This window comes from Ahaetulla prasina, chromosome 1 (assembly GCF_028640845.1).
Source record: "Ahaetulla prasina isolate Xishuangbanna chromosome 1, ASM2864084v1, whole genome shotgun sequence".
NCBI lineage: Eukaryota > Metazoa > Chordata > Lepidosauria > Squamata > Colubridae > Ahaetulla > Ahaetulla prasina.
In genome coordinates this window covers 252,284,513-252,310,455 of record NC_080539.1, presented here as the reverse complement: position 1 = coordinate 252,310,455, position 25,943 = coordinate 252,284,513, and the positions used below count along the sequence as shown (strand labels likewise).

General features: G+C 39.0%; 1 protein-coding gene across 3 annotated transcripts; it reads right to left on the bottom strand.

Annotated features, from left to right (window-relative positions):
• On the bottom strand, positions 1-25,939 carry TMEM169 (transmembrane protein 169). Of its 3 annotated transcripts, XM_058195940.1 has the most exons (4): positions 12,106-12,122; positions 11,396-11,559; positions 7,404-7,848; positions 1-4,117 (listed from the first exon to the last, which is right to left on the bottom strand). In XM_058195940.1, the coding sequence occupies exons 3-4, from the start codon at positions 7,705-7,707 to the stop codon at positions 3,495-3,497; spliced, it is 927 nt and encodes a 308-aa protein (XP_058051923.1). In that variant the 5' UTR covers positions 7,708-7,848; positions 11,396-11,559; positions 12,106-12,122; the 3' UTR covers positions 1-3,494. The 3 variants fall into 3 exon arrangements, with proteins under 3 accessions (XP_058051923.1, XP_058051930.1, XP_058051938.1); XM_058195947.1 differs by lacking the exons at positions 11,396-11,559; positions 12,106-12,122 and adding an exon at positions 25,815-25,939; XM_058195955.1 differs by lacking the exons at positions 11,396-11,559; positions 12,106-12,122 and adding an exon at positions 25,755-25,872.
• Positions 25,940-25,943: the final 4 nt, after the last annotated feature.

The following is a 25,943-nucleotide window of genomic DNA, read 5'->3' as shown; positions in this document are numbered from 1 at the left end:
TAAAGCAGTTTAATATAAGTGAAATGAGGGGATGGTACACTTTGGGGCCATTGTTCAAGAACAAGACGACCTGCTTCCCCAAAGCAAAATTATGAAATGCATCATTAAATCACCCACTACAAATATTCAGCTATTAAGCCTCTTGGGACATTCCAGCAAAATAACAAATGGGTGATACAGTACAGAGATAACATTTAAAATAGCTGTCATAGCACAATAGTTCAGCCAACTTAATTGAAAGATACAACTAGGGAAATCTGATGTAAATGACGGTAATGAATATCAATGGATCTAATACAACAATATAGCTCCATCCATGTTTGCAGCAAGATTTTTTTTTGCTGTAAAAAATTATTAGCACATCACATTTATTTTCAAAAGTTTATTCATTACCATTGTCTTTTAAGCATTTCTTTTATTTTTTAAAAATGCCAAACTATTTCAATCGTGGAAAGAATGGAGTGGTAATGTCACAGGCTTTACCTAGTCAGTGTTACAAAGAGATAAAGTTTGTTGTTGTTGTTTTGACAACTTGCCAAAAATTGTTCCTGAGAAAATAATTTGCCTGGACAGAACGTAGCAAAAAGGTTTTTTAAAAAAAGTTTCTCCATAATGTTACATCAATATACACTCGAAGTGTGAGCAAAGGAAGGAAAGAACATTGTGCTTTTTCAATTATAGCATGGCTTTTAATAGACGGTCAGATTTGCAAACACTTCTTAATAGTAGGCAACCAAAGGTTATTTATGAGAAAAAGACTGTACGGTTTAGACAGACATAAAATGGACTAATACAATAGCACCACCAATTGGGCACAGCTTTCGTTACTTCACAGAAGACAACAGATCTGTTCTGAAGTAAGATGGTTATTAATGCATATACTAGAAGAAAATGTATAATACAGGTAAATTCTGCATCATAGATAGTTCCACATTCTATGGTGTTTGCCCCACAGAAATGGCTCAATTCGATAGGTTGAGTAATTTCTGATATCAGTTCCACAACTTATGTAATTGAGGGGATCAACAAGGCATGTACTCATGTACTCAAACACCATTGGGGATAAAATCAGTTACAAAGCACGAATTTACCAAAATTCCACCTTCTCCTTTTTGTATCTCTGCCCTTTCAGGCAGTTCCCTATGATTATTTTTTATTTGCTTGTTTTGTGTAATGGAACTTTCACAGTAAGCAGTGGAATTAAGTTGCCCATTGTTTTCAGTAAGCAAGCATACTTTATATTTTATTGTAGGAGTGTCAAACTTGATTTCATTGAGGGCTGCATCAGGGTTCTGTTTGATCTTGGGGGGTGGGGGGAGCATAGCCAGGGTAGGCATGGCCAGGACATCATCACTTGTGTTGGGGGCGCCTGTGGTGGCCTGAGCACTCTGCCAGTGCAAACGGGCTCCCGAGCTCCATTTTCGTCTGCGGTGGCCTCCTGCAACCCTCTGCCAGCAAAAATGGAGCTCAGGAAGGCTGTGTGCAGCTCTCCCAAACTTTGTTTTCACTGGCAGAGGCATGGCGGGCCAGTCCTTCGCTGTTTCTAGGGCCAGATCTAAGCACCCTACAGGCCAGATCTGACCCCTGGGCCTTGAGTTTTACACCCCTGCTTTATTATGTAGCCAGCTTCTTCTTAAGCAATTTCTTTTTTTTTAAATCATGTGGGCAAAATGTTTGATGAGCATTAGAATGTTTCCTATGAGCAGAAAACTTGATGAGCACCTGAAGTCTACATTGAAGACATCATATGTTGGAGATTCCAGTTTTGGACATTGTGTCATCCCAAGTACACTGCATTGATTTCCTCTAGATCTTTTACTTGATTTAATTATTGCTTTCATTAATTAATTTAAATTCACCTTGGCTTTCTGCTCACATATTAAATCAGATGTGACCGCTGATACCCCATAACCTAGTCTCTGGGCCTCTGGTGGCTCAGGCTGCTAATGCAGTCTGTTATTAACAGCAGCTGCCTGCAATTACTGCAGGTTCTAGTCCCACCAGGCCCAAGGTTGACTCAGCCTTCCATCCTTTATAAGGTAGGTAAAATGAGGACCCAGATTGTTAGGGGCAATAAGTTGACTTTATATATAATATACAAATGGATGAAGACTATTGCTTAACATAGTGTAAGCCGCCCTGAGTCTTCGGAGAAGAGTGGGATATAAATGCAAATAAAGAAAAAAAAATATATAGCCTTAAAATTCAGTTGGCAATTGAAATTGGAAGAGGCTGGATAAAATGGGAAGCAGATTCCACATATCTTTGTATGCGTTAGGCAGGGGTGAAATCCAACAGGTTCTGACAGCTTTTGGAGAACCAGTAGCAGAAATTTTGAGTAGTTTAGAGAACCAGCAAATACCACCTCTGGGTGGCCCCAGAATAGGGTGGGAATAGAGATTTTGCAATATCCTTCCCCCAGGAGTGGGGAGGGAATGGGGATTTTGCAGTATCCTTCCCTTGCCACGCCCACCAAGCCATACCATGCCCACCAAGCCACACCCACAGAACCGGTAGTAAAAAAATTTGGATTTCACCACTGATGTTAGGCTCATGGCTTCTTTCATGAAAATCATATTTGTGGTTCTAATTTCTAAGTCAAGCTGTGGATTCTTGCACCTAACAGGAATCAATCTCAGTTTCAGCTATCAGCATTTGTCAGCCATTGTTTCAAAGATGGAGAAGAATGTCTACAGTGAAAGATTTGTGAAAAATCAGCAAACTTTGGACTCTCTTTTCTCTTTGTACTACTCTTCTCCCCCCACAGAAGCAATCACAATAACTTCTGGGCTGCAAAAAATTCAGAAAAACACTAGATGGCAGCAAAGAAATACATTTTTCTGTAACCTTTTACTACTATCCAATGGTTAGCCAAATGTCTGCAGCCCAGCTCTATTATCCTGCTTAATACTCTCCAACTGAAATTGATCTGACTAGCTAAACTCATAAGCTAATTAACCATATTCATCCTAACAAGGAATAGGACATTTTTCTCCAGCGTACTGATATTTTATGATCCCTTGGTTCATACAGACAAGTAGAAAATGGGTGGAATCGTTTCATTCTAGGCAGGAGCCTAGAATTAAATATGTGATCTCGTAAAAACCCAGGAAACAAGCTGACCAGAGAAAAGGCTTCAACCCAGCCTTGCTAAAAATTGCTCTTAATTTTTAGATGTGCAGAGATTTCTTTTCTAGGCATCAAACATGCATCTCTTCCTTGCAGCCTATAGCTGTATCAAAGCACATCATGTTCAATATTAGCAAGACATAGAAAATGCAGATGGGCTACACTCTTTCTACAGGTCATGCCTGCTTTCTACAAAAATGATCATTTGTTTCCACAGACATGGAGACAATTATTTCATGTTGACATATTATGCAGAAATGACCAATATGTGGCCTTATTTCTGAACGCTCGAGTTGGCATCAGAGTTTTTGTGCAAGCTTCAAACGATCAGGTTATGTATATTCATAATCTCCTAATGCAAAGACTCAGACAGCCGAAACCTCTTCACCCTGTGTTGAACCTTTGGCTGACAGACTCCCTGAGACATTATCTGAATCTAGCAACTCAACAATGCTATATGGAGAGCAATCTTCCAGGCCCACCTTGCTACAGAGCCAGCCACAAAATCCTTTCTCCATATCCCTCACCGCATGCCACCAATCTCCAAAGGCCCAGGAGATTTGAGTTATTGCTGTATAAACACCCAGAGAGAAAGAAACCACCATGATGAAGATAGGATAGAAGATAATTAGAAATGGGCAGAAGGTGATCTTGTGCCAAAAGGTCCTCTCTTCATTGTACACCAAGAAGACATTGTACCAAGTAATGGTCCCATAGTAGAAGGACACAATAAAGGACATAATGAAGATAATAGGGAGGCAGGCAAGGCTCCAGAGAAGAATGTGGGGGCCTTTATCTGTCCCAACTTCACAAGCCTTCTTCCTTTCAGGCGTTTCTGTTTTTGGAAGCTCCTTTGACCGAGCCAGTTCTTGCAGCTCTTTGTCGGTGAGTGTAACGTGGATGTCTACAATCTGTCCTTTCTTCTTTCCTCTTGTGATGGTTCCAGTCAAAGTAACATACCTGCTATCTAAAGGCATAGCCCATGAACCTGGGAACACAGAAGAGCTAAATCAGTACAAGACAAAAGGGAAGCCGAGATTCACTGTTTTGATAGAAATTCTGCTGCATTTTAGGCAGATTTCTCTAACCTGGCATTCTCTGGGTTATGAGGTTTTTTTGTGGGGTTTAAATGATATGTGAACCTATCTGTCAATGCCTCAGTAATCCTTGTGAAGCAAGCCACTCTGGGAAAGGATTTAAATAATCCTTCCTTGGCAGGGGATAAATTGGGACTTACTTCAATAATTGCAATCACATTCATACCTGGAAAGCTTATCCAGGGACATGTATCCAGCCACTAAACCGTAATATTACTATACTAGCTTGTTATGATACCACGCTTTCCCAAAAATAAGACCTCCTCTGAAAATAAGACCTCCCCCACCAAAATAAGATCTCCCCTGAAAATAAGCTAAAGACCTTTTTGTTTTATCGCGCAGGGTTGGCTCAATGTAGTTTTAATTATGGGTTTTATTACAGTTTTAGTTTATCTTGGCCTAATTGAATTAGTTTAATATGTTTTAATATGTTTTTAATTTTTGTGGAACCTGTTTTTACTTCGCTGTAAACCGCCCTGAGTCCTTCGGGAGAAGGGCGGTATGTAAATGAAATAAATAAATAAATAAATAAATAAATAAATAAATAAATAAATAAATAAATAAATAAGCCTTCCCCGAAAATATTTAAATGCATGTGCAGCTGGTCCCCGCCATTTCCTCTGGTTAGGATTAGGGAGACAGAGCTGGAAATCAGGTAAGATGGCAAGAGAACCACTGTCTTGCTCCACGTGCCCCAAAATAATAAGACCTCCCCGAAAATAAGGCCAAGCACTTCTCTCGGGGTTCAAAAAAATATAAGACAAGGTCTCATTTTCGGGGAAACATGGCAGTCATGATATTATGTAGGATAGAGCTGTTGTCCAACAAAATTGGAGATCACCAGGCTAGGGAAAGTCGGCTTAAGAAACGGTAAAAGAAATGAACAAATTGGAAAGAAGAAGAGGAGAAATCAATCCAAATAGTGAGGAAAAACAACTGATTAGCAGGAAAATATTTTGTTTAAATTAATATATTTGTCTTAATTTAGCCCCTCAATACTTATCTTTTTAATACTGTATGTCCTTTAAAAATAGAAAAAAACTTTCCACATTTTAATTAGGAGACTGTGTAAGAAAATTAACATAAGCTTCAGATATAGAATAAACTTTTAATCCAAGGCACTGACAAACACACAAAACTACATTGAAAAAAATCTGATCAAATACAGTACAGAATGAATGAATGGCACAAAAAAGCTAGAACACATTGTAACATGGTTTGGTAGTTTAATCTGTTTGTCGAAGTATTGTGCTTCTCATTCTAAGGCTGAAAATAAAGAGGGACTAAAAAAATTGAATTGCAAAGTTCTTCACTTAGGTTTCCCTCTTGTTACTCCAAAGTGGACCCTAATATTTACCCCCGTGTATCTGTTCAGTCAGTATGGAGATTTAGGAAGGACTTTGATAGATACGTGAAAGATCCATTACTAGGGCAATGAGGAATGAAAAATATTTTAAATGCACAACAGATAGATAATATTTGGAAGCACCTTAACAGACATTTCCCTAGATCACTGAACTAATCAGACTTGCAAGATTCTGTTAACTAGCCAATCTCAATAATAATAGTTTTAACCTTGCTGTGGAGTTGATTACTTGGTCTCATCTATCTACTGAGGTAGACAGACAACAACAAAAAAATGCATTTTGGGCAAATAATGCAAACACTATAACAAAACAATATCAAGTGATATTGAAGCCACTTTACGGAAATGGGAAGTAGTAGTTTTCAATAGCTTCTGAATGGAAAATATAGAAGCAAAACAATGTGTCATGCTCTTCTCCATTTTTTTTTTTAGGAAACAGCTCTAGGAACCAAAGAATCTATGGCTGGCTTTGTACAAAAGTCTGTAACTTGTTGGGGCTCAGCATGATATGTGAATACAACTGTAGTGGTTTGCAAACCATGGATGATGGCTTAGCAATGTACAAATTCTGTATACCAATGACTGCATCTCCAACGATCCAGCTGTTAAGCTACTGAAGTTCGCAGATGACACAACAGTGATTGGTCTCATTCGAGACAATGACGAATCCGCATATAGACGAGAGGTCGAACAACTAGCCTTGTGGTGCAACCAAAACAATCTGGAACTGAACACACTCAAAACCGTAGAGATGGTGGTAGACTTTAGGAGAAACCCTTCCATACTTCCACCCCTCACAATACTAGACAACACAGTTTCAACAGTAGAAACCTTCAAATTTCTAGGTTCTATCATATCGCAAGATCAAAAATGGACAGCTAACATCAAAAACATCATCAAAAAAGGACAACGAAGAATGTTCTTTCTGCGCCAACTCAGTAAGCTCAAACTGCCCAAGGAGCTGCTGATTCAGTTCTACAGAGGAATTATTGAGTCTGTCATTTGCACCTCTATAACTGTCTGGTTTGGTTCTGCAACCCAACAAGAAAGACGCAGACTTCAGAGGATAATTAGAACTGCAGAAAAAATAATTGCTACCAACCTGCCTTCCATTGAGTACCTGTATACTGCACAAATCAAGAAGAGGGCCGTGAAAATATTTACAGATCCCTCACATCCAGGACATAAACTGTTTCATCTCCTACCCTCAAAACGATGCTATAGAGCACTGCACACTAGAATAACTAGACACAAGAACAGTTTTTTCCCGAAGGCCGTCACTCTGCTAAACGAATAATTCCTTCAACACTGTCAAACTATTTACTAAATCTGCACTACTATTAATCTTCTCATAATTCCCATCACCAATCTCTTTCCACTTATGACTGTATGACTGTAACTTTGTTGCTGGCAATCCTTATGATTTATATTGATATATTGACCATCAATTGTGTTGTAAATGTTGTACCTTGATGAACGTATCTTTTCTTTTATGTACACTGAGAGCATATGCACCAGGACAAATTCCTTGTGTGTCCAATCACACTTGGCCAATAAAAAATTCTATTCTATTCTATTCTATTCTATTCTATTCTATTCTATTCTATTCTATTCTATTCTAAAATTCAGGGACCGTAACTTGTTCAAGCAGTGACTACAAAATAACCATGGTTTAACACAATATATGTAGACTGTACTAAGTCAGCACCTGAAAACTGAGCAAAAAGATGTCATTTCCTTCCCTGACACAACTATCGGAACAAATAAAACATGAACAACAAATGTTAAACCACTCATTTCAAGAAATTTACCATCTCCTAGAGTGTGTCCCAAAAATTTGGAGCCTTCCGCGGAAGTTTTCTCACACCCATCCTCCTCTGCCTGTTCTTCTTCCACCTTGTTTTCCGTCCCTGACCGATAAACAATGATTGATTCTGGCCTGGACTCTTTCCTTCTCTTTTTCCTTTTTTCAGTGCTGGCTTCTCCCTCGAAGGTCACAGCCGTAGCCACAGCTCTATGTAAGGAGTTGCAAGGAGAGCTCTGCCCCTTGTTCCTGCTCTCCCCAGAAATTTGGGCTTCTGGTCCACAGTTACTCTGAACTCTTTCACTGGGCATCTTGTTTACTTTTTCTGCTATCTTCTAAAATGTTTTCCCTTATGTGCCAAAAACAATCATTGAAAAAGGGGCGTGTTCAGTTCAGCAGTACAAACAAATGCAGCCTTTCCAGCCTTGAATGAATTCCGTCTGCTCTGAATCCTAAAAGTGAGAGGAAAAGAGAGAAAATGCTCAGGAAACGTGACCCAATTATGAATATAAAAAGAGCAGCCTTGAGATGAATTTAAATCAGCATCCAAAGTTAACATGCTTGCTGGAGTCACACTTATCACACAAAGCCATCTGGCTTTGCACATTGCATTAAGCCAGTTACTTTAGAACCACATCTGAAGTCCAATGTGTATGTTGATTTGTACAATGTTTATAAATATGCCTCTGGCTGGGGCCATTTCAGAAGATTGTGAGATTGGAAAGGAGATTTTATTTCTAAGGAGTCCAGAGAATTTCCTTCCCTCCCTCCCAAACCTCCAGTGAATTTAGGTAAGAAAGGAAAAGATGAACCTGGTATTTGTAATATCTGATTGAGAGACTCTCAGGCTATTAAGAGGCCAGAATGGAAATCTTTAAAAAAATGAATTAGAAGTCAGTAAATAGCAAGCCACTTTGCTAATGGTCCCAAGAAAACTGTATGGTTTGTCCAGTGCAGTTCTCAGAAATCGAGTTCAACTTGAGGACATTTCAATCTTTTTATTGGAAAAGTATATTGCAACCCTTCTAAAACTCTTTTTGTTTGATAGCTGACAAGAAAAGCACATTGTTACCCTGCATACAAGAACTTACAGTGGACTATTCAAAGCAACTGTTTCGGTTATCTGAATAGTGTTTGCAAAAATTAGATTTGGAGATCATCTATCTGAAAATATATTTCACTTCACTACCAAGAAATGTATAGATTTCATTTGTTCTGGAAAAGGCTGAGCTGGGCTGAGCCAGGTTAGCCCTTAGACGATAAAGCGGAAGGGGGTCATAGGGAACTCGGAAGCTGACAATCATCTCACAAAGCACCAACAAGCTTCTTCCATATCTAGTAAATGTATCTGCTGTGTATAGATGTGTTCATGAATTCAACAAGAGGAAATGCTAAATCCAAGGATATTTTATTTTTTATCTGATTAAGCGATGTAACAAGTCAGGATAAAGACTTTTTTCAAAAGAACACTGCCAGCAGGAAAGAGAAGAATAAAGAACAAATGAAGAAGAAGAGATGATCAAGAGAAAAATAAATAACTAAATAAAGAATAAGAGACAATCACCAGAGCAACTGAATGGTATGCTATTGAGTTATATGACTTAAGTCATATATATATGACTTATATGGCATAGGGCCATATAAGTTATATTTATAGTTATATGTTATAGTTATATATGTTATAGTTATATATAGTTTATAGTTATATGGCATAGGGCCGGGCTACTTACGGGACCGTCTGCTGCCACCAATTGCCTCTCACCGACCCGTGCGCTCTCACAGAGAGGGACTCCTCAGGGTGCCGTCGGCCAGGCAGGGCCAACTGGCGACACCCAGGGGAAGGGCCTTTTCTGTGGGGGCTCCCACCCTCTGGAACGAGCTTCCCCCAGGACTTCGCCAACTTCCTGACCTTCGAACCTTCCGCCGCGAGCTTAAGACACATCTATTTATTTGCGCAGGACTGGACTAGAATTTTTAAATTTTAAATCTGGTTTTAATGGGGTTTTATTATTTATATTTCTATTTTAAATATTCGGCCTATTTAATAAGTTTTTTAAATTAATGTTTTATTCTGTATATATATATGTTTTATTTGGCTGTAAACCGCCCTGAGTCCCTAGGGAGATAGGGCGGTATAAAAGTACGAACAAATAAATAAATAAATAAATAAATAAATAAAGTTCAATGTGACTGGCTTAACAAATAATGACTTCGCTAATCAAGGCTCAGCATGATGCATTATCTCACTTTTGTTGCTTGACCACAGCAGAAAATTTCAATCAATTTCATATTGATCACAGACACCAATTCCAAAACAAGGCAAGTTTGTAAATATGGCCAAGTTTGCTGGAGCAGAGTTTACTGAATCACCCAACTTGCGATTTCTAAGCAGCCTGAGCTTTAGCTTGCAAGCTGCAATGTCAATGGGCATGTAATGTGCTAAGCCTGAAACCAAATAAATCATATTATGCTTTGTGTAATATGCAGAAGTGTAAGATTACCAGATGGAAAAACAACTTTTGTAGGAGGTGTTGTTTGAATCATTGTGCAACAGTGATATTGAAGAAATGTTTGGCAATAGGCAAATGTTCACTCAAGTGACATAAGGGCAAAAGAAAAGGTAAGCATCCTATTTTAAAAAAAATGTCCCAATTCCTTCCAGAATTGTGGCCGTTTGATAAAAAGACCCATTTTACACTTTCATAATCTAATCATTTGTGTCCAATTATGTAAATCAAGATGGTCAAATCAGAGAAAATAATTTTTCTGTCACTAATATATTAGTCAAGCTTATTCTTCAGAAATTCATTTAGCCCTTTCTATACTTTCATTGTTTTTTCTTATTGTTTTTTCTGATAATTACTTCAGGGTTTTATTTCTTTAGTCTTTGAGAATTTCCTTGTAGAAACATATATAAACTGTTTTTTGTGTGTTCCCTATATATCTATTTGAATATCTATAAACTTTTCATGGTAGTACATTTAATCTGAACTGATTAATTTTGTTCATACATCTCTATCATTGATTTTTATTTATTTTAAACCACATTCACTTGGGTTCAATATCTGCAGTAAAAGTAACCACTCTTTCTCTTACGAATTGAAAAAGATCTAGTTTATTTGAGTTTATGAGAGACAGATTAAAATGAAGGAGATTTAAGTTACTCATTAGAACACTTGACTTTTATTCTAACCATTCTTAAATCTGAGTTGAAACCTGTAACATAGAGATAATTTCTATGCGGAATAAAAATACATAAAACTGTTTTCATATACCAGGAAGCATACCGTGTTTCCCCGAAAACAAGACCTGTCTTATATTTTTTTAACCCCAAAATAAGTGTTTGGCCTTATTTTTGGGGAGGTCTTATTATTTTGGGGTGCATGGAGGAAACCAGAGGAAATGGCAGGGACCGGCTGCATGTATTTAAATATTTTCAGGAGGGGCTTATTTTCAGGAGGGGCTTATTTTAGGGCATGCATTCAAAAGCTCAATTAGGTTTATTATCAGGGGATGTCTTATTTTTGGGGAAACAGGGTATAAAAACTGCCACTAAAATATAAATGCTGTATGTGGACATGTCTATTCATTTTATGACTTTGTTTTAAATTGTCTGCTTTTATTTAAGAAATAAATTAAAGTGATAATGCTTCTAATGAATTACACAGGCTTGTCTGCTTGAGGATATTAATCAAGATCTGGCTTTCTAGTCTGTGCTCCAATGAACCTGTACACAGAAAAGCTAGGTTCTCATATTGCTGTTTAAGCCAATCTGAGACTCTATGGCAAACGTGCTTTGGATTATAAATAATGAACAAAAAAATAACAGTATAACTTCCTACCACTTGAAATCTCTGACAAGCCCTAAAATCAGCTTTATGAAGTTCTTTGGGGAGGAAAATGGGATACTGGTGAAGAGAACCATTTCTTAAAAGGAGAAAAAATGTGGCTGTCCTTCCATGGGCAACAAAATTCTGTCCTCTTTGCGTTATCACTCACCTCCTTGCTATCCTCCTTTCCCTCAAATACTATGGTTACATCCTCCAGTCATCTCTGCCTTAGTGAATTGCACAAATCCAGATTGTATAAATGCTTCTGTGGCCATGTTGAAATCACTGCTTAGGAATATCTCGTTTTCTGTACATTTCTGTATAAATCTGTCTCTGAGAAAATAAAAGGATTAGAATTTCAAAGAAAAGAATGTGAGCGAAGAGAGATACTGTAAAGACAGTAGGAGTGGCAGCCTAGTTCACAAGCAACAAACAGTAGTCTCTCTATTGCAAAAACCCCAGGGAGTGTTTGCTGTGAAAACAGGGAATTTTTAGAAATAGGGGATTGACTGTTACTATGCAGAATTCTTCCAGCGGGCTTTGTTGAAGTTCTTCCCATTTCTTTAGATAACTGCCTATTGCACAGCATAATCTGCATACGTTCTTTATAAGAATCTTAGTAAATTAGAAGTGTATCAATATTGTTAAGTTCGGGAAGTAATGAGGCTGGAGACCAGGGTAGTGACAACAGCTCTTTAATATAGGGTAAACCCAGCAACAGGCTGGGGGAAAAACCTCTCCTTTTATACAGTTCTGCTGGAGGTCTCGACCAATCAGCAACGTGCTGATTTCCCGCTCAAATATTTAAAGGTACAACACTAATACATAACACTCCTCCCCTCCCAGAAAACACTTGCCTCTATTTACATAAATATTTACATGTTATTTTTCGACGTAGTCACGCAAATAACCTGGGCGTCTCCTAGTCCTTTCTGACCTGCGCGGTTCAGTTCTGGGTGGTGTTTTGAGCTGGTCGGAGGGGCTGTTTTCTCTTCCCAGCACTTTCTCTGGGCCAACGGGCTCCGGATTATTGGCCGACTCTTTTTCTTGGCCAACGGGCCTTGGATTGCTTTTTTCAATTTCCCTGCCGCTTCCCTCGGGAACCTGATGGCGTCGCTGGAACTCTGGGATCTCAGCTAAGTCTTGCGCCTCCCCCGGGTCATTGTTGGCTGTGGAATCAAATTGGTATTGATCATGATATGTTACGTTTGGTTCAATTTGGTCGGTTATTCGTTTCCTTAACTGGTCTATGTGGCGCCTCCACACTCTGTTGTCGGGTAGCTCCACCACGTATGATTTTGGGCCAGTTACTTTAATTATTTGTCCTGTGAGCCAACTAGGGCCGCCCCATAGTTTCGGCCCACACCGGTCGCCTATGCTCATTTCCTGGTCTTTTCTAGTTTTCCTTGTAACCCTCTGGTGTAATGGGATTCAAACGGTCCAGTGGGCACGGAGTTTCCGTCCCATTAGCAATTCGGCTGGGCTTTTCCCGTGGCCGTGCTTGGGGTTCTGTGCTGGATGGCTAGGAAAAGTCTATTTTGTTTGCCAGTCACCTGGCTTTAGCCTGGACAATGCCTCCTTAGCGCTCGGACGGAACGCCTGCAAGGCCATTCGTCGCAGGGTGGAAAGGCGCAGAGAGGGCATGTCGGATGCCTTCCTCTGCCAGGTATTCTTCAAACTGGGCTGCCGTGAATTGAGGCCCATTGTCGGACACCAGAGTGTCCGGCAACCCGTGAGTTGCGAATAGGTGGCGCAGGGTTGCGATTACTGCTTCGGCCGTAGTGGATTTCATGAGTATGACCTCCAACCATTTAGAAAAGGCATCCACAACTATTAGGAATGTTTGGCCGTGAAAAGGGCCAGCAAAATCAATGTGGATTCTTGACCAGGGCCCTTGGGGCTTTTCCCATTCTCTGACTGGGGCCGTTGGGGGTAGAGGTCTGGATTCTTGGCAAGCCTGACATTTCCCTACCCTCTCAGCAATCTCTGCGTCCATGAGTGGCCACCATACATAGCTTCTGGCTAACCCCTTCATCCTTACGATCCCTGGGTGACCCTCGTGGAGGAGGTCCAATACCTTTCCCCTTAACTTTTCAGGAATTATTACACGATCACCCCATAACAGACAGCCCCCTTGAGCTGAGAGCTCATCTCGTTTTTAACAAATTCTTTGAACCTTTCGCCGCGCAGCGGCCACCTCTCTGTACCCAACCGAGTACAGTCCTTAACACAATGTCGGTATGATGCCGAGCCACTTCCTTAGATGTGACTGGGCCAGAGTCAATGAGTCAATAAGTAGGATGGGTGTCCCTGGAGTGGGGTCTTGATCGCCCAGGTAGTGGGCATCGGCTTAATGCGCCTGCATGCCCCACTTCTTTTCCTGGTCGATGTTGCAGCTTGTACGAATAAGCGGCTAAGAATATAGTCCATCGGGTCAATCGTGGCGAAAGTGCCACAGGCGTTGGTGATCGCCAGCCAGTATTCCTAGTAGCGGTCTGTGGTCAGTCACGATTTCAAAATTCGCCCAAAGACATACTCGTGGAATTTCTTGACCCCTGACACAATGGCTAGTGCTTCTTTGTCTAACTGGCTGTAGTTCCTCTCTGGGGAGGACATCGTTCTAGAGTAGAACGCTATAGGGGCTTCTGTGCCGTTTGGAAGTCTATGGCTGAGTACAGCCCCACCCCATAAGGAGGCGTGAAACCAACACTAGGGGTAATGAGTCGTGATATTGGATGAGCAGGCTATCACTTGAGAGCAGGTTCTTTACTGCTTCAAAAGCCTATTTTCTGACTTTCCCAAGACCAAACAGTATTTTTCCTAAGAGCCTATGCAGCGGTTCCATAGCAGTTGCTTTGTTCTTTAAAAAGACCGCGTAAAAATTAACCAATCCTAGGAATGCCTGCAGCTCTGCTTTGTTTTTGGGCGCTGGAGCCTTTCTAATTGCCTTAACCTTGCTCTCAGTAGGGTGAATTCCTTTCTTGTCTATCCGGTAGCCCAAGAAGTCGACAGATTCGACCCCGATCTGGCATTTGTTTGTCTTGACTTTTATTCTAACCATTCTTAAATCTGAGTTGAAACCTGTAACATAGAGATAATTTCTATCGGAATAAAAATACATAAAACTGTTTTCATATACCAGGAAGCATACCGTGTTTCCCAAAAACAAGACCTGTCTTATATTTTTAACCCCAAAATAAGTGTTTGGCCTTATTTTTGGGGAAACAGGGTATAAAACTGCCACTAAAATATTAGTCAAGCTTATTCTTCAGAAATTCATTTAGCCCTTTCTATACTTTCATTGTTTTTTCTTATTGTTTTTTCTGATAATTACTTCAGGGTTTTATTTCTTTAGTCTTTGAGAATTTCCTTGTAGAAACATATATAAACTGTTTTTTGTGTGTTCCCTATATATCTATTTGAATATCTATAAACTTTTCATGGTAGTACATTTAATCTGAACTGATTAATTTTGTTCATACATCTCTATCATTGATTTTTATTTATTTTAAACCACATTCACTTGGGTTCAATATCTGCAGTAAAAGTAACCACTCTTTCTCTTACGAATTGAAAAAGATCTAGTTTATTTGAGTTTATGAGAGACTGATTAAAATGAAGGAGATTTAAGTTACTCATTAGAACACTTGACTTTTATTCTAACCATTCTTAAATCTGAGTTGAAACCTGTAACATAGAGATAATTTCTATGCGGAATAAAAATACATAAAACTGTTTTCATATACCAGGAAGCATACCGTGTTTCCCCAAAAACAAGACCTGTCTTATATTTTTTTAACCCCAAAATAAGTGTTTGGCCTTATTTTTGGGGAGGTCTTATTATTTTGGGGTGCATGGAGGAAACCAGAGGAAACGGCAGGGACCGGCTGCGCATGTATTTAAATATTTTCAGGGAGGGCTTATTTTCAGGAGGGGGCTTATTTTAGGGCATGCATTCAAAAGCTCAATTAGGTTTATTATCAGGGGATGTCTTATTTTTGGGGAAACAGGGTATAAAAACTGCCACTAAAATATAAATGCTGTATGTGGACATGTCTATTCATTTTATGACTTTGTTTTAAATTGTCTGCTTTTATTTAAGAAATAAATTAAAGTGATAATGCTTCTAATGAATTACACAGGCTTGTCTGCTTGAGGATATTAATCAAGATCTGGCTTTCTAGTCTGTGCTCCAATGAACCTGTACACAGAAAAGCTAGGTTCTCATATTGTTGTTTAAGCCAATCTGAGACTCTATGGCAAACGTGCTTTGGATTATAAATAATGAACAAAAAAATAACAGTATAACTTCCTACCACTTGAAATCTCTGACAAGCCCTAAAATCAGCTTTATGAAGTTCTTTGGGGAGGAAAATGGGATACTGGTGAAGAGAACCATTTCTTAAAAGGAGAAAAAATGTGGCTGTCCTTCCATGGGCAACAAAATTCTGTCCTCTTTGCGTTATCACTCACCTCCTTGCTATCCTCCTTTCCCTCAAATACTATGGTTACATCCTCCAGTCATCTCTGCCTTAGTGAATTGCACAAATCCAGATTGTATAAATGCTTCTGTGGCCATGTTGAAATCACTGCTTAGGAATATCTCGTTTTCTGTACATTTCTGTATAAATCTGTCTCTGAGAAAATAAAAGGATTAGAATTTCAAAGAAAAGAATGTGAGCGAAGAGAGATACTGTAAAGACAGTAGGAGTGGCAGCCTAGTTCACAAGCAACAAACAGTAGTCTCTCTATTGCAAAAACCCCAGGGAGTGTTTGCTGTGAAAACAGGGAATTTTTAGAAATAGGGGATTGACTGTTACTATGCAGAATTCTTCCAGCGGGCTTTGTTGAAGTTCTTCCCATTTCTTTAGATAACTGCCTATTGCACAGCATAATCTGCATACGTTCTTTATAAGAATCTTAGTAAATTAGAAGTGTATCAATATACTAAATGCAATGGACATGATGTAATTGCCCCAAAAAACATTGAGACAATTTACAATGTAAAAAGAAGCAGTTAAGTGATTTCACACAGGTAAACCTATGTTTAAACCAGTATCACAATCAATTTTAACAGAGGTTCAGCATTAGCAGAAAACCTTAGAAATAGTAATATTTATTTTTACACAAATTTGCAGATGTCAAACATCTATTTCTCTCCCCAATGAGCTATTACCAATGAAGACTTAAGCTGTCTTCCCAACCTGATGTCCTCCAGATGTGAGGAGGTTCAGCTTCCACAAGTTGGTAATGCTGAGAGGAGAATCCTAATGCATATGGAAACTCTCACATTGGAAAAGACTGGGTTAAACCACAAATGCCTCAAAGCACTTTTGGGCGATCTGAGTTTTAGCGCGTTAAGGGTTTCAACATTGGGATGGCAGGAAAACCTTAGAATGGCACAAAGAAACAATTTAAAACAGATCCAACAATGAGTTTCTAAACACAGCTAGTTTTGGAGAGTTAGTTGAATCGATGCTGAATTTATGCTTATTTAATTGCTTATTTATATCATGTTTATTGTTTTTATAAATAACTTAAGATGGTGACTATACTTAATATTCCTTCCTCCTCCTATTTTCCCTACCAACAATAACCTTGTGAGCAGTGGTGGGATTCAGCCAGTTCGCACCACTTTGGGACAACCGGTTGTTAACTTTCTGAGCAGTTTGGCAAACTGGTTGTTGGAAGAAATCATTAGGGCAGAGAACCGGTTGTTAAATTATTTGAATCCCACCACTGCTTGTGAGGCAAGTTGGGCTGAGAGAATGTGACTGAAACAAGAATACACAGACTCCTTGTTTGTAGCCTGGTGCCTTAATCATTAGATCAGGGATATCCAAACTTGGCCCCTTGAAGAATGGTGGACTTCAACTCCCAGAATTCCCCAGCCAGCATGAGCTATAACTATGAGCAAGTTGTTGGCTGGGGAATTTTGGGAGCTGAAGTCCATCACTCTTCAAGGAGCCAAGTTTGGACATCCCTGCATTAGATCAAATTGGCTGTTATTGTTGAATAACCATACTACATTAAAGTTCGGTTAGATGTATGATCCCTATTATTATCTGATACTGAACAAAATAATACTTCTTAAGCATAATTAGTACAGATGAACCTTGTGAAACCGAACAAGCTTTTTGGAACCCAAAACGGCCTATTATCGAGATACTAGTACAAAAAATAAAAGTTGGTTCCTGGTAACTTCATGGGCATGACCATGTAAGAGTATAAAAGTGATCTGCTATTGACGTCTTCTGGAATTTTTTTTTCAATTTCCCCGTCTAGCTTCTTGCTCTGGGATTTTCATTGAACTCCTAATTAGGTCTGATATTGCTTAATCTTTTGAGCCAAGATCACCTATTTATTGCCTTCTATTTGGAGTTTTGTACAAAATAGCAAGTAAAATCACATACTGCTTGCAAGATGAACTATTATATATGAAACCTGTACAGTAGTAGTTCAGTATTTTTTTAATGTGAACGTATATCTAAGCACAGTTCAAAGCCTATTTTTACAATATATGTCTATTGTAAATTAAAAACGATAGATTGTTCATGCATCTTCTATCAATTCAAATTAATACTTTTCAATGGAGTTTGAAATTCTCCAAAACTAAATTATTTATATTATACATGAATGTCCTGGACCATAGTCCCAATAAAATGCAAGAAACATGTTAATTGAAAAATAAATATAAACCAATTAATCAACAAATAGCAAAGCAATGCAAACTTAGGTAATTTACTTTACTAATATTATACTGCTGTGGAAAACAGTAGAAGCACATATAATGCAGGGCCAGTAACTCTTTTTAACACTCCTAAACTATAAAAAGTACCATTTACATCAAGCTATGGGAATTTGCAGCTTACAGGAAAACTAGCATTCTTAATGATAAAAGACCTAGCTTTTCTAGCCCAGATTAATGTTTCCTATGGGACTAATAAACTATGTTATATACTCCATCAGAGACGTAATGAATATACAAAAATAAAATAAAAATAAAATAGGATTGGTATACATTATCACAATGTAATAGGGAAGAAGATGTAAAACATTAGTGTTCCTCAACCTTTGTTACTTTAAAATGAGCGACTTCAACTCCCAGAATTCTTCAGCAGCATGGTTCAAATTCACACATCTTAAAGTTAAGAAACACTGCATTAAAGTAGTTTAGAATAGCCGGTAAGACTAGATAAAGCATTAGATGCAGCTGGCATGTAAATATTAAATCCCAGTATCCTCAACTTTCCTTTATTAGTTAATATCAGTTGAAGGATAGTTAAACCTTTTCTACCACTCTCCAAAAAAGGAAGCTCTCAGCAAAACAAATCAGGAATTTCAAGAACCAGGTTTAGAATAGAATAGAATAGAATAGAATAGAATAGAATAGAATAGAATAGAATAGAATAGAATAGAATTTTTTATTGGCCAAGTGTGATTGGACACACAAGGAATTTGTCTTGGTGCATATGTTCTCAGTGTACATAAAAGAAAAGATACATTCATCAAGAATCATAAGGTACAACACCCTTAATGATAGTCATAGGGTACAAATAAGCAATCAGGAAAAAATATCAATATAAATCATATCGGTATAAGCGAGTTTTCAGCACATTTTTGTGCTGAAAACGTCCTCGGCTTATACTCGAGTATATCGGCTTATACTCGAGTTTTTTTTTTAAGCCCTCGGCTTATACTCGAGTATATACGGCTTATACTCGAGTTTTTCTTTTTCACATTTTACCGGACTGAAGCCCTGCCGGTGCAGTGAGAGGCGGGCGGGGAGCCGCCAGCCTTCTCAGCTGAGGGAGGAGGGTTTTGTGCCTCATTTCCCAATACTGAGTCCCCAGTTTACCCCAGTTTTTGGGGTAAAATTGGGGACCTCGGCTTATACTCGGATCGGCTTATATTCGAGTATATACGGTAAATCATAAGGATACAAGCAACAAAGTTACAGTCATACAGTCATAAGTAGAAGAAGATGGGTGATGGAAATGATGAGAAGATTAATAGCAGTGCAGATTTAGTAATAGTTTGACAGTGTTGAGGGAATTATTTGTTAAGCAGAGTGATGGCGTTCGGGAAGAAACTGTTCTTGTGTCTAGTTGTTGATTGATTGATTGATTGATTGATTATTTATTTTGTCATAACAGTATATGTAAGCATAAGCATGAAAATAACTATATAATATTTTTTTTTATTTGAATTTATATCCCGCCCTTCTCCGAAGACTCAGGGCGATTTACATTGTGTAAGGCAATAGTCTCATCCTATTTGTATATTTATATACAAAGTCAACTTATTGCCTCCCCAACAATCTGGGTCCTCATTTTACCTACCTTGTAAAGGATGGAAGGCTGAGTCAACCTTGGGCCTGGTGGGACTCGAGCCTGCAGTAATTGTAAGCATATATATAAGCATAAGCATGTAATAACTATATTAATTGGATATAATGAAAGGAAACAATAGGACAGGAACAGTAGGCACATTTGTGCTCTTATGCACGCCCCTTACAGACCTCTTAAGAATGGGGTGAGGTCAATAGTAGACAGTTTTTGGTTAAAGCTTTGGGGATTTTGAGAAGAGACCACAGAGTCAGGTAGTGTGTTCCAAGCATTAATAACTCTGTTACAGAAGTCATATTTTCTGCAATCACGATTGAAGCAGTTAACATTAAATTTAAATCTATTGTTTGCTCTTTTATTGTTGTGATTGAAGCTGAAGTAGTCTTCAACAGGAAGGACATTGCAATAGATGATTCTATGAGTTAAACACAGGTCCTGTCGAAGGCGGTGGAGTTATAAGTTTTCTAAACCCAAGATTTCAAGTCTGGTGGCATATGGTATTTTGTTGTATTCAGAGGAGAGGAGAACTCTTTTTATAAAATATTTCTGGACACATTCAATTGTATTGATGTCTGAAATGTGGTATGGGTTCCAGACAGGCGAGCTGTATTCAAGAATTGGTCTAGCAAATGTTTTATAAGCTCTGGTTAGTAGTGTAGTGTTTCTGGAGAAAAAGCTACATAAGATTAGATTTATAACTCTTAAAGCCTTTTTTGCAATGTAGTTTCAGTGGGCTTTGGTACTTAGATCATTGGATATGATATTGTTCTGGTGTGCAGTGCTCTGTAGCGTCATTTTGAGGGTAGGAGTTGAAACAATTTATGTCCAGGATGTGAGGGGTCTGTAAATATTTTCACAGCCCTCTTTTTGACTCGTGCAGTATACAGGTCCTCAATGGAAGGCAAGTTGGTAACCATAGTTAAATGGTAGCCACTGCATTGTTCTGCAGTTTTAATTATCCTCTGAATTCTGTGTCTGTCTTGTTGGGTTGCAGAACCAAACCAGACCGTTATAGAGATGCAGATGACAGACTCAATAATTCCTCTGTAGAACTGGATTAGGTTCAGCAGTGTTGCCTTTAAGCAGATATCAGGGGAAGTAAACTCTTTCATCGTTACAGTTCAATCTCTTTGATAATTGGCAGGTCGCACTTGAAAAGCATCATCCACATTTTTGCATCTTCTCCTTGGTTAAATGATAATAAATGTTGTTGTTGTTAGTTGTAAAGTTGTGTCCGACCCATCGCGACCCCATGGACAATGTTCCTCCAGGCCTTCCTGTCCTCTACCATCCTCTGGAGTCCATTTAAACTCATGCCTACTGCTTCAGTGACTCCATCCAGCCACCTCGTTCTCTGTCGTCCCCTCCTTCTTTTGCCGATAATAAATAGAGGATGGCTTTTATTCCACCCTCCAATTATTTTAACCCAGATGCGTCTTCAGTATAATCAATCACATTAATTCACTAGGATTTTGGGACTGGCTTGTATACTTTTAATATACTGTATAACTCTTTCTGTTCTTCTGTTCATTGCTTCTGATTCTTTTCAACTCACACTCTCTTTGCTGCCATCTAGTGGTCATGCAGGTTTTTGTATCTAAGCAGATACCAATTTATATTCCAGTTGTGAAAATAAACCATAGATTTACATTACAGCCATTAAATAGTATTTGCTTCATGTACCCATAGTTAAAGCTCTTGTATTTAGCTTTCATACTTCAACCAATATTGTATAGATAAAAAGACCATGATTTTTTTTATTTTAATTTTTATTTAATTGCATCAGAAAAGGAAAAAAATAACAGAAATACACATCTTTCAAGTACTAAGCAAAATTAGCTTGACACACGTATCCACACCTTCTTATTCAATTATTCCAATTTAAATGAGCATAATAATAGGAAAGAAATGGAAAATTGAACTTACATAATTCAAATGTATAAATTTGCACACCAGAACAACTAGACATAAGAACAGTTTTTTCTCCGAACGCCATCACTCTGCTAAACAAATAATTCCCTCAACACTGTCAAACTAGTTACTAAATCTGCACTGCTATAAATTTTCTCATCATTCCCATCACCCATCTCCTTCCACTTATGATTGTAACTTTGTTGCTTGCATTCTTACGATTCATACTGATATTGTTTCCTGGTTGCTTATTTGTAGCCTATGACTATCATTAAGTGTGTCTTTTCTTTTATGTACACTGACAGCATATGCACCAAGACAAATTTCTTGTGTGTCCAATCACACTTGGCCAATAAAATTCTATTCTAAATAGTTTATATTTAGTAGTATTAATAATAAATTAAAATCCACTTCAATAGAAGTCAAGAGGCTATACAACTATGTGGGTTTGCATCACAGACAAAGCAATGGAACTACTTCTTAGAAAGTAAGTGCCATTAAACTCCCTCAGACAACACTTGGATGTATCAGACTATGTATGGTTCACTCGACAAGCTTCCATTCAGATGAAGCTCTGGCAAGGTGACTAAGAATTCAGACTGCAATTTGGCTGGCAGATAATGTGTTTAAGGTTATTTAGGGTGGCTTACTGCACTCTTTTAAAACACATTTATTCAGTAGAATAAGACTTTTTATTCAGAATAAACCTTAATAGTATGAATGTGTCGGATAATTTATAAAGCCATTGGGGGGGCATCATAATACTGATTTATTACTACCTTGAAAAATCTACACTGTTCAGTAAAATCTCAGAATTTTAGAGGATACATTGTTTGAAAATATAACAGAGGTTCCACTCTACTCCAGAGTCTGTAAGCTAGAGAGGACTAATTCACTAGACTAGACCAAGCCAGTCATGATGATCAAAAGATTGCATCCAATGATTTTAAAAATGACCCATGCTGTATAAAGTTTTATTATTTTTGCATACGAACTAATTACATTGTACATGAGCAGGAGCTACTGCACATCTGGATAACATTTAGCCTGAAGCAGACATGATGGTTGTCAGAATCAAGTATTGTTCATATAAGTATTCTATGCCTGGATTCATACAACACCTAGGTACAAGTATCCAACCATAGCCTAGCCCCGTGATGGAGAACCTGTGGCATGTGTGCCACAAGTGGCACGTGTAGCCATATCAGTGGGCATGTGAGCTTGGGCCTTCTGGGCCACCAGAAGTAGGGAAACAGGCTGTTTCCTGCCTCTGGAAGGCCTGGGGGGGGGAGAAAGGCCTGTTTTTCTCTCTCTTCTGGCTTCAGAGCCTCTCTAGGAGTCTGGGGAAGATGAAAACGGCCTTCCCCAACCCCACAGAGATCCTCCAGGGAGGTGGGGAAGGCTATTTTGCCCCCCCCCAGACTCCTAGAGAGGCCCTGGAGGTTGGGGACAGCAAAAAATGGGCCTTCCGGTGCAAACAGGAAGTTGGCAAACAGGCCATTTTTGGCCTCTGCCCCCCCAACTCCTAGAAAGGCTCTGGAGCCAGGTGAGAGAGAAAAATGGGCCTACTGGGCCATCGTATGCCAGGAGCAGGGAGAGCAGGGTGGGGCGCATAGAATTATGGGTGTTGACGCACACACACGCGACCCCCCCGCCCCACTCCTGGCAATTGATGGAAAAAAGATTAGCCATCACTGGCCTAGCCTATCAAATTGTGAAAAAATATTTTTATTTTATTTATTTATTGTCTTTATTGTTTTGACATACAACTCAAGGCTGCTAACATATGTAATGCTCCTTTTTCCTCCTATTTTCCCCACAACAATTACCCCTGTGTGGTAGGTTGGGCTGAGAGAGTGACTGGCCCAAAGTAACCCAGTTGCTGAGGCCTAGAACTCACTGTCTCCTGGCTAGGCCAGCACCTTAACCACTGCACCAAATTGGCTCTCTGTGTGGATTAATGCCATACATGTGGTTAGTATATGGTACAATGTGTCATGAAAATTCAGACCATTTGGCTAATTGAGTAAAGCAGAATTCAGTTAATCATGGGTAAACATATGACACAAATATAATTCATATGCGCTGCCATGTGTGGTGGAGAGTTGGTATAACAGCTGTTATAGCTTGGGTGTATATACCAATGGCATGCTAAGCAGCCTATATGTGGGTTTTGGCTGAAAAAATGTTATTTGCAAGGAGCAGGGAATCTAAGAATAAATAGCTGATTAGACTCATAGCTAACCAGAAGAAAATATTGACCTCTTCTTTCTCCTTCTAGACCTCACTGCTTTCCTTTCTGTCTATGACTTTGTCTGATACAACCAAAAGGAAAGGCAATTATTAGTTTCCTTTCTCTCCTAGGAAATCCTGATCACAATCAGTTGTTTTTCTTCAGTGGGAAATCAGAAATTTGTAAGCAAGATCATGGGGTGGGGGAAAAGCCTTTTGCTTTTGTCTTCCTCATACTGTTCAAGACTATAAGATTATAAAGGAGGAACGACAGAGGAATGCCACTGGTATTGCAGGAATGAACACATAACTGTGGTTTCCATATTAGTAATGGATGGGGTCCTTCAGGCTGAAATAGTTAAGCAGTGAATTGGCTAGCTCCCATTCAAAGGACACTCATATTATAATAAATTAGATTCTGAAGTGAGTATTGCCATTCTTTCTGGCTTTTTAATTGTACTGTATATTGCTTTGTATGTCTATTTATGTATATGAAATGTCAGTATGTTTATTTCCAGATAAGGCAACATTGTGTGGTTTAGCCTCTTGGGATTGAGAAAGGTGTCAGCTTTGGAAGCCATATTAGGCCAGAAGCTTCCATGCTGCCACCTTCTCCTGTGTGGGAAAGTAGGAGGGGGGATTTAGTAGAGGGGTTGTCTTTAGACATAATAGCATTCTTCCTTTAGGTCAAGGTCAGGCCGATCCTGCATCTGGAGAAGGAGTGGTTGGAGTGCTGTCTCGAGATGGGACAGATGGTGATTTGAGCATGTGATTGACTGAGGAGTGAGGGAATGGTTTGTGGGGGGTTTGATTTACTGAGGGAAATCCCGGACCCCTCAGATTCAGGTTTTCCCAGATGTGCCAGTTTACCTATTCTAGTAAATAGAACTTTGAAAAATGCTTGCTTCAGAGTTTTTACTTGGAGTTGGGGGGTTTTCTGGAATGCTGACATTAGGGCTGTTTTGCCATTTCCTATTGGCAAATTACCATTGTCTCTTCTACAATGCAAACAGTCCTTCCCACTCTAGCCCAGGTAGTACCTACCTATATATCTTATTTTACACAAGAATGGTTCATGGTAAGCAAGCACTGGTGAACTTCATGCATCTTCAAAGCTAAAGGCTAACGCTTAGAAAAACATTAGAATTCATTGAATTTTCCTTCATTCTAAAGCATAGCAAGTAACTCCCAATTACTGTATTTATCAACAACTGAAGAAATCAAAAGACATGCAGAACAGCAGTTATGACTAAGTTGATGTCATTAACATTAAAAGTTCAAAATATTTAAATACATTTTCAGGGTTCCTCATATGAAATAGTAACTATTAACCTTTGCTGCAGAGGAGGCTGTGAATAAAGGCAGGGTGGAGGGAGGAATTCTTCCCAATGCCATAAGGTGTAATCTTTAATGACTTTAGCCAGTCACTATTTCTCAGGGCAATTTCACAGGCTGTTGTGAGAAGACCACTATATTGTTTTGAGCTCACTAAGGTGGACATACAATTGTGGGAGAGAAAACATTATAGACCCCCCCCAAAAAAAAACTTGTAAAAGGATATTCATCTGATTTCAGATATACCCATGGAATCCCAATGCTTCCTTTTAAAAACTGCACACACACACAACGTTGCTTCCAAATAATTTCACCAGAATTGTATTCCAAAGGTCATCTGTCTAATCCGACTCCCTTAAAATATATAGAAGGATTATATAAAATCCTATATAAAATATATGGAAGGATTGATTATGCTATCATTTCCAGACAAGCAAAAACCTTGCAAACCGCAGCAGTTTGGGTTAAAACGTCTCTAGAGGACACCAAGTTAAAGAAGAGAGGGGAAATTTCTCTTAAAGCAAATAATCCAGCCACGCAGGTTCTCCTACTAGCTTTTTGTAGGCTTGGCGGACGGCACACAGGTGAGGGATTCCCGGTTTCTCTTGCTTTTTAATAGGCTTACAGGAAAGGATGGCGAAGTCGCATGGTCCCTTCACGTTGGAAAAATCGCAATTCTCTTAAATCAAATTCTAGGCTTACCTGTTCCCGCAAGATTGGCAAGGCCTGCAAAACGCCGGTTAAATTGCCCCCAGTGCCTACCTTGGGGTGGCATCCGGAGCGCCGAGGACAGAGGATGCTCTTGTCCCTCTCGCGGGAAGGCAGCGTCGTCCCTGTCCCCGAGTCGCTCCTCCTGTCTCCTCCGAGATAGTTCAGAAAGGCGAAGGACCT

Excerpts from the sequence above, each read along its gene's own strand:
- TMEM169 (XM_058195947.1), bottom strand. The coding sequence starts at position 7,707 with ATGCCCAGTGAAAGAGTTCAGAGTAACTGTGGACCAGAAGCCCAAATT. Across the intron at positions 4,118-7,403 it reads GGGACACACTCTAGGAGATG|GTTCATGGGCTATGCCTTTA; the intron begins GTAAATTTCTTG and ends CTGTGTTCCCAG.